Source organism: Chelonoidis abingdonii, chromosome 2, assembly GCF_003597395.2.
Source record: "Chelonoidis abingdonii isolate Lonesome George chromosome 2, CheloAbing_2.0, whole genome shotgun sequence".
Taxonomy (NCBI): Eukaryota; Metazoa; Chordata; order Testudines; family Testudinidae; genus Chelonoidis; species Chelonoidis abingdonii.
In genome coordinates, this window is record NC_133770.1 from 2,793,472 (window position 1) to 2,802,779 (window position 9,308).

Genomic DNA, 9,308 nt, shown 5'->3' on the forward strand with positions numbered 1-9,308 from the left:
AAGCGCGAGACCCAGCAGAACAGTACCAGCAATTTGCCACATATAATACATCAACCCCAGCTTATTCCAACTCTTAGTCCAGAAGAGATCTAATAGCTGCAACCAGAGTCTTTAATGGAACCAACACATAATGTTCATAAAAAACAAATGCTAAGAGCTTCATTTACTCATGCTTTGTCTGCATCTGCTGCAGAGTGTGAACGTACAAGGTTGACTAAGAAGCTGATACACATGGAAACAAATTAGGAGGTAAAGTGTTACAAAGCACTGAAACTCCATTCATCACTACTGAAAAAGTGGCCAAGCGGCAAGAGAAGGAGAAATTATAGTAAGTCAATCATTATTCAAACCAGCGTTTCATTTTAAAAAATACAGAAGAGAATGTTTTTATAATAGCATACATATCAGCTCTTGCCCTGAGTTCATGTAGCTGTGCCTGGTAGAGGGTGTTTATTTTCTCTAAATCTTTTTCCAGTTTTTGTCTCATGGCCTCTTTCTGTTGTTTCAAAGTGTTTTCATTATATGAGCCTTTTTTCTGTAATTCCTCATCTATTTTCTTACATTCCTCCTCATACTGAGTTGTCACTTTTCTTTTTTTTCTTTCCATCTCTTCCTCATAGCGTTCTCTGAGCATCTCCATTTGTTCTTGAAATTTCATCCGAGAATATTCATACATGTCAATAGTATAATGGAAGCCTCCATTCTGTTGCACCATCTTATCAATCATTTCAATCAGCTCTCCAACCTGGTCTTCCTGCTCCTGTCCTTTTGCTTTGTTGTTGAATGCGCAGCATCGATTCCTGCACTTTTTCATCAATCTCTGAAGATCTTTGTCATCCAAAGCTTTTAAAGGATCATGTAAAGTACAACCAGCTAAGTCATCTTTTCTAGTGAACAATAAGATCATGTACTGCACAACATTTTCCCCAAAAATATATTGTATTAGTTCAAATGTGATTTTCTCTTCTTCAGTGAAACGACCCAGCTGCATCACCAGAACTATGGCATGGGGTCCTGGGAAGGAGACTACCACAGAATGCCCTATTTCTTTCATAGTTTCTTTTAAAGGAGTTTTTGTGTCAAAAAGACCAGGAGTATCAATGACTACAATGTCCCTGCCGTTCCAATCTCTTTTCCTGACAGTACATGTCACTGTTACTGATTCTGCTGTGATTTTAGACTCAAACAGTTTCTCACCGAGGATGGTGTTTCCTGTTGCACTTTTCTCAGCTCCAGTTTTACCAACAAGAACAATCCGTAGTTCAGGTTTCTCAGTGTACTATCTGGCAGTTCTTGGGCCTGGAAGAATAAGTTTGACAATGTCAAGATAAAGATAACAAAGTAACAGTGGGTGTATTTGGGGGATTTCCCTTTCTGTAATTATAACTGTTGTAAGGCCTTAGTTAACTGGCATGGAAACATTTTGCATGTTGGAGAGGAGTAGCAAGTGAGGGATTGGCACTGACAGCCTGTCACCTTTGGAGGCCTCGGCTCAGATGTGAGTGAGTTCTAAGCACCCAGCAGGCTTTGGGCTGGAGGGGACCAGCACAGGGATCAGGTGTTGTTTCCGGGATGGATCCTTGTGTTTTGTTTTGGAATCACTGCTCATGGTGTGGTATTGCCACCAGGTCTGATTTGCTCCCTATCCAGCTTCTACCACACACAGAGAGGAGCAGCAGTCACCAGGAGCCAGTCCAGGAAGGTGGGAGCAGCAGAAAGTGCCGGGGCAGGCTAGAGAATGGGCTCCCTTGTTGCCAGAAGATGCCCAAGGAGTTTAACTTGGACCTGACTTCCAGAGAAGTGAAACACACCCAGTTCCCCCTGCCGTCAGCTGGAGTTTTGGGTGCTCAGCACCACTGCAAATCAGCCCCTTTGTTTTATTTTTTTGGGTGATGAGATAAAAAGAGAAAGGAAGGAGACTAGGGAGAGAAAGAATGGAATACGGAAAAGGGGAATGGGACAAATAATTGGGACAGATTAATGAAAGGGAAAAAGAGTGGAGCCTGGGAAGCAGGAGAAGTAAAACAGGAGTGAGGAGGGAAAACAGTGAAGGAAAAGAGGGGAGGAGAGGAAGAAAACACTGTTGGAGAGGCACAGACAGTAGACGTAGATGAAGAAAATGCACCATGCCCACAATGGCAGCTCTCGTCGCTCTCACTTAGGGAAGCTGATTAACACACCCGAGGGAATAAATGCAATAGAGATGCATTGCCCGGCTTTAGAGCCAAATCCACCTTCTCCATGGCTTGGAGCCCTTGGGACCTCCCTGGGGAGCTGTCTGCACAGCAGCAGAGGAGCAATGGGATCCCAGAGAGGAGCCCTCTCTCGGCAATTGCCACAGCATCCCCTCAGCTCTTCCCCTCGCATGGAGTCTGCCTGGCACTTGGCTAGAGGGAGTTACACAAGAGGAAATGGTACCTTCCCGACTGTTCAGCCAATGAGGCCGTTCATCAGCTGGGTAACAGCCTGGGACACTGAATGGGTGAGCAGCCCAGAGAAAGCCGCTTTGGCTGACCAGTGCTAAGTGGAGCTGCCAGCTGGGGAGGATAGGCCTGTTAGGGTGAAGAACGGCCGCCAAGGGCAACTGGCCTGGAACAAGGAGAAAATGGTCCTTGGTGATTTCATTAAAACTTCCCTTCTGGGTCCCCTCTCCCTGTGGTGTTGGGCTGCACCGGGTGTGACGTTATTGATATAAACTGGGACCATATGGTCTCCAGATCTGCGTAGGTATTTTGTCTTATTATTACTTTTCTGAGTAAGGGTCCCAAAAGGTTGCCTTAGCGTTCATACAGGATGTCTGACCTGTAGTATCTTGCATTTCAGCTACTGCAATATCCTATAAATCTATAAGCCTATTACATACGTAATTTATGCAAAAATGACATTTTATATAACAACAGATGATCCTCAGGGCACAGAAAGTGGACATGCAGATCCCCACCCTGACTCAGCTGGAGATTTGGGTGCTCAGCACTTCTACAAATCAGCCCTGTTTTAATTTTTTGAGTGATGAGAAAAGAAGAAAGTAAAGAAAGAAAGAAAGAAAGAAAGAAAGGTGACAGCATGATGGATGGGAGTTTTCCCATTGAACCAACATGTGCAAGGTACAGGTTGGCCCTGATCGTAAAGGGTGGACCTGGTACACAGGAGTGATGTGTAACTTATTTATATCTGTGTATAAAATGTATCTCAAAGGAAGTTCTTTATGCAGCCTAGGGGGAAGTGAATTCAACTGACTGAGCTGCATCCAGTTGTCAGCGGGCCCTCATGTACTGCGCAAAAAGGTAGACATCTGATCCAGGGAGCTAAGGAAACGTGCTTCATTTCGTTTGCAACCTGGCCGAGTGCCTTCGTGCTTATCTGAGTCTGTGGCCAATTGGGGGATTCTCTAGGGGTCGCTGTGCCAGGACCTGAGCAGAGCCGGGGCGCACAACAGGGAGACACAGACACACAGCAGGCAAACAGTTATTAACTTGACAGAGCAGAGCACCACATTGGTGACATCTGAATGGAATACTTATGCTATGAAACACGCAGTGATGTCATTCTGAAACAGGCACAAGACAGAGCAATGGGAAGCTCCTAGAAGTGGACCCATGCCCTCCATTCCCTCTTCCCCTGAGGCCCCAACCTCATCGCCTCTTTCCTCGAGGCCCTTTTAAAAGGCAATGGCCCCTGCCCTCTAACCCCAGCAGCCCGGCAGCGAAGAACTGCAAGATTTCTTTGAGCCTAAAACCATTGGTGAGACCCTAAGCATGAAGGCCTGAGGCTCCAATCAATAGATCCCATAAAGTTTGACTTCACCATTGTCTGGGGAAGTGAAGGATCTGAGAAGAACACTGTTGGACAGATCCCAGTGTTCCTCACTATACGCATGAGTTTTATTTTCCAGTAGATTAATAGGTAGGTCGGAATATCGAATGGATGTGCAACAAGGAATGGGACACGACAGCAGACATACAAACTCAACAACTCTTCAGGAAGAGATCTAATGAAGATGCAGCTCCCAGAGACAGAGGAGGTCGCAGCAGCATTTTCAGCTGGGTGTGACGTTATTGATATAAACTGGACCATATAGAACATGGGTTCAACCAAGGTCCTGTAGTGGCACCAGAATCTTATGTAAAGGGGGTCATATAAGGTGTCTAAGACCAGGTTACGGTTACTGGTTGATTATGCCTGTCTGGTTATGTCTGTATCATTTTGTAGTTGAAGTTATGAAGTATTGGCTATATCATACTGTCTATATTTCAAATTTGTGCTGTGTTACTAGGAAAGATCCCAGACAAGTGGGTGTTTGCTCTGCCTAGCCTGCTTGATGGCCCATTAAGGACCATCAGCTACACAACTGACCCATTGAGAGGAGGCAGATATGCCTGTACTCAGCAGGGTGTGCAGAAACTGGCCCATGTGACTGCAGACTCCATTTTTGCTGTAACTTTCCACAGTAAGAACAAAGAAGTGTTCTTACACCTGGAAAAGCCTATATAAGGCTGATGCTCATCTCCATCTTGTCTTCAGTCCTGCTTCCTACCTCTGGAGGGACTTTGCTACAAACTGAAGCTCTGCACAAAGGACTGAATGACCCATCCCAGCGGGGGATTCTCCAGAGACTTGATTTGAACCTGCAGTTTACTCCATCACTGCTACAAGCCTGAACTAAGAACTTTGCCATTACTGTATGTAATTGATTCCATTTAACCAATTCTAGCTCTCATCTCTATCTTTTTCCTTTTATGAATAAACCTTTAGATTTTTAGATTCTAAAGGATTGGCAACAGCGTGATTTGTGGGTAAGATCTGATGTGTATATTGGCGTATATTGACCTGGGTCTGGGGCTTGGTCCTTTGGGATCGAGAGAACCTTTTTCTTTTACTGGGGTGTTGGTTTTCATAACCATTCATTCTTAGCACTGGTGGTGATCCTGGGAGACTGGAGTGTCTAAGGAAATTGCTTGTGTGACTTGTGGTTGGCCAGTGGGGTGAAACCGAAGTCCTTTTTGTCTGGCTGGTTTGGTTTGCCTTAGAGGTGGAAAAACCCCAGCCTAGGGCTGTAACTGCCCTGTTTGAGCAATCGGTCCTGAATTGGCACTCTCAGTTGGGTCCCGCCAGAACCACATCGTCACAGGAGCTGATTGTAATGTCATCAGAATCCTGCAGCCCATATGCCTCCCCCATGGCGGTAATCTGTTAGATGAGTGGGCAAATCCAGGGTTGACTACCACACCCTAAACAGGCACACGGTAGTTGACCGGCACATCAAGCCTGGGAAACAAGCAGGGAGAACTGGAAGTCCTGGCACAATCAAGGAACTATGATGTGATTGGAATAATAGAAACTTGGTGGGGCAGTTCACATGACTGGAGCACTATCAAGGATGGCTATAAACTGTTTGTGAAGGACAGGCACGGGAAGAAAGGTAAAGGAATTGCACTGTATGTAAGAGAGCGGTATGATTGCTCACAGCTCCAGTATGAAACTGGAGAAAAGCCTGTTGAGAGTCTTTGGGTTAAGTTTAGAGGCGAGAGCAACACGGGTGATGTCATGGTTGGCATATGCTATAGACCACAGGATCAGAAGGATGAGGTAGATGAGGCTTTCTTCGGACAACAAACAGAAATTACTAGATCGCAGGCCCTGATTCTAATGGGAGACCTCAATCACCCTGACATCGGCTGGGAGAGCGATACCGCAGTGCACAGAAAATCCAGGAAGTTTTTGGAGAGTGTTGGGGACAACTTCCTGGTACAAGTGCAGGAGCAACCAACTAGGGCCATTCTCCTCTTCACCTGCTGCTCACAAACAGGGAAGAATTGGTAGAAGTAGAACTGGGTGGCAATCTAGGCAGCAGAGACCATGAGATGGTTGAGTTCAGGATCCTGATGAAAGGAGAGTAGCAAAATACGGACCCTGGACTTCACAAAAGCAGACTGACTCCCTTAGGGAACTGATGGGCAGGATCCCCTGAAAGGCTGATATGAGGGGGAAGGAGTACAGGAGAACTAGCTGTATTTTAAAGAAGTCTTATTTAGAGCACAGGAAGAAACCATCCCAATGTGCAGAAAGAATAGCAAATATGGCAAGCGACCAGCTTGGCTTAACAGTGAAATCTTCGGTGAGCTTAAACTCAAAAAGGAATCTTACAAGAAGTGGAAACGTGGACAGATGACTAGGGAGGAGTAAAAAATATTGCTCAAGCATGCAGGGGTGTAATCAGAAAGACCAAAACACAATTGGAGTTGCAGCTAGCAAGGGATGTGAAGGGTAACAAGAAGTTACCACAGTGGTACCAGATGATAGAACAAGGAGTAATGATCTCACGCAACTTTGAGATCATTACTCCTTGTTCTATCATCTGGTACCCTGTTGGTAACTTTCTTGTTTACCTTCCATCCCTTTTGCTAGCTGCAACTCCAATTTGTGTTTTGGTTCTTTCTGATTTACACCCCTGCCATGGCTTGAGCAATATTTTTTTACTCCTCCCTAGGTTCATCTGTCCACGTTTCTCACGTTCTATGTAAGATTTCTTTTTAGTTATAAGCTCACCGAGAGATTCACTGTTTAAGCCAAGTTGCGTGTCGCTTGCCATATTTGCTAATTCTTTCTGCACATGGGATGGTTTCATTCCTGTGCTCTAAATAAGAACTTCTTTAAAATACAGCTAGATTCTCTGTACTCCTTCCCCTCATATCAGGCCTTTCAGAGGATCCCCCTCAGTCTCCCTAGGAGTCAGTCTGCTTTTGTGAAGTCCAGGGTCCGTATTTTGCTCTCTCCTTTCATCAGGATGCCTGAACTCAACCTCTCATGGTCTCTTGCTGCTAGATCCCACCAGTTCTAACTCTCTACCATTCTTCCCTGTTTTGTGAGCAGCAGTGTGAAAGAGAATGGCCCAGTTGTTGCTTCCTGCACTTTGTACCAGAAGTTGTACCCAACACTCTCCAAAAACTTCCGTGATTTTCTGTGCAACTGCGTATCGCTCTCCAGCCGACTGTCAGGTGGATGGAGGTCTTCCATTAGAATCAGGGCCTTCGATTAGTACGATTCTGTTGTTGTCCGAAGAAAGCCTCATCTACCCTCATCCTTCTGATCCTGTGGTCTATAGCATCATGACACCATGACATCACCCGTGTTGCTCTCGCCTCTAAACTTAACCCAAAGACTCTCAACAAGCTTGTTCTCCAGTTTATACTGTAGCTTGAGCAATCATACCGCTCTCTTACATACAGGTGGCAATTCCTTTACTTTCTTCCTGTCCTGTCCTCACAAACAGTTTATAGCATCCTTGATAGTGCTCACGTCATGTGAAACTAGCCCCACCAAGTTTCTATTATTCCAATCACATCATAGTTCCTTGATTGTGCCGGACTTCATGTTCTCCTGCTTGTTTCCAGGCTTGATGGTGCCGGTCAACTCACGCGTGTTGCCTGTTAGGGTGGGTAGTCAACGCCTGGATTTGCCCACTCCTCATCTAACAGATTTACCGCCATGGGGAGGATTATGGCTTGCGGATTTGATTGACTGCTTACAATCAGCTCGTTTGACGATGTGGTTCTGCTGGGACCCAACTGAGAGTGCCAAGTTCAGGACGAATTGCTCAACAGGCAGTTACAAGCCCTAGGCTGGTTTTCCACCTCTCAGGCAACCCAAACCAGCCAGACAAAAGGACTTCGGTTCACCCCACTGGCGCACACAGGTCACACAAGCAATTCCTCTAGACACTCCAGTCTCCCAGGATCACCACGCAGTGCCTAAGAAGTGAATGGTTATGAAAACCAAACCCCAGTAAAGAAAAGTTCTCTCGATCCCAAGGACCAAGCCCCAGACCAGTCATAGTACGCATTAGATCTACCTACAAATTCACCGCATGTTTCCATCTTTAGACTTAAATCTAAAGGTTTATTCATAAAAGGAAAAGATAGAGATGACAGAACAATGGTTTAATGGAATCAATACATCATAATGGCAAAGTTTTTCTTAGTTCAGGCTTTGTAGCAGGTTGATGGAGTTAAACTACAGTTCAAATCAAGTCTCTGACATTCCCAGCTGGGATGGGTCATTCCATCCCTTTGGGCAGAGCTTCAGTTTGTAGCAATCCCTCAAGGTAGGAAGCAGGACTGTGAAGCAAGCTGGAGATGGCATTGGCCTTATATAGGGTTTGTCCAGGTGTTAAGCACTTCTCTGTTTTACTGGTGAGAATGTACCAGCAAAAATGATGGTCTGCGTCAATGGGCCGTGTTCTGCACACCCGTATTCTGGCCTCTCTCAATGGGTCAGTTGTGTAGCTGATGGTTTGGCCATCAGCAGGCTTAGGCAGAGGTAACACCCAGTTGTCTGGCATACTTCCTAGTAAACAGCAAAAGTTGTGAAATATTAGACAGTTACAGCAATATTCCTAACCTCACTACAAAATATACAGACAACAGACAGGATAATCAACACAGTAACCGTAAGCCTGGTCTTAGAACCTTATATGACCCCCTTTACATAAGATCTGGGGCCACTACCGACCTGGTTTGACCAGTCTATATGGTTCCAGTTTATATCAGATAACGTCAGCACAGCTGAAATGCTGCTGCGACTCCTCTGTCTTGGGTGCATCTTCATTAGATCTCTTCCTGAAGAGTTGAGTTGAGCTGCTTTGTATCTTGTGCAATCGTATTTCGCGCCATTCCTTTTCTACTAAATACTCTTGCTTAGTGAGAACACTGGGGATTGTCACCACAGTGTTCTTCTCAGATCCTCCACTCCCCAGCAATGGTGAGTCAAACTTATGGGATCTATTGATTGGAGCTCAGGCCTCATGCTTAGGGTTCACCAATGGTTTTAGGCTCAAGAAATCTTGCAGTTCTTCGCTGCCGGGCTGCTGGGGTAGAGGCAGGGCCATGTGCCCTTACTTTTAAAAGCAGGCCTCGAGGAAAAGGCGTATGAGGTTGGGGCCTCAGGGAAGAGGGAAGCTGGAGGCTGGGCCACTTCTAGGAGCTTCCAGTGCTCCTGTTTGTGCCCTGTTTCAGAATGACTCACTGCGTGTTTCATATGCATAAGTATTCCATCAGATGTCACCAATGTGGTGCTCTGCTCTGTCAAGTTATAACTGTTTGCCTGTGTGTGTTGTGTTCCCTGCTTGTGGCGCGCCCGGCTCTGCTTCAGGTCACTGGCCACAGCGACCCCTAGAGAACCCCCAATTGCCACAGACTCAGATAACGCACGAGGCACTCGGCCAGGTTTGCAAACGAAATGAAGCACGTTCTCTAGCTCCCTGGATCAGATGTCTACTGTTTGCAGTACATGAGGGCCATCTCTCTCTTTTT

At 45.8% G+C, this 9,308-nt stretch overlaps 1 protein-coding gene across 1 annotated transcript in view; it reads right to left on the bottom strand.

The window, feature by feature from the left end:
- Positions 1-340: 340 nt before the first annotated feature.
- The window catches only part of LOC116825883 (GTPase IMAP family member 7-like), a 64,500-nt gene continuing 55,532 nt past the window's right edge, over positions 341-9,308 (bottom strand). The window contains exon 2 of the mRNA XM_075063375.1: positions 341-1,279. Coding sequence (XP_074919476.1) covers positions 341-1,279 — 939 coding nt within the window. The remainder of the gene's footprint in view (positions 1,280-9,308) is intronic.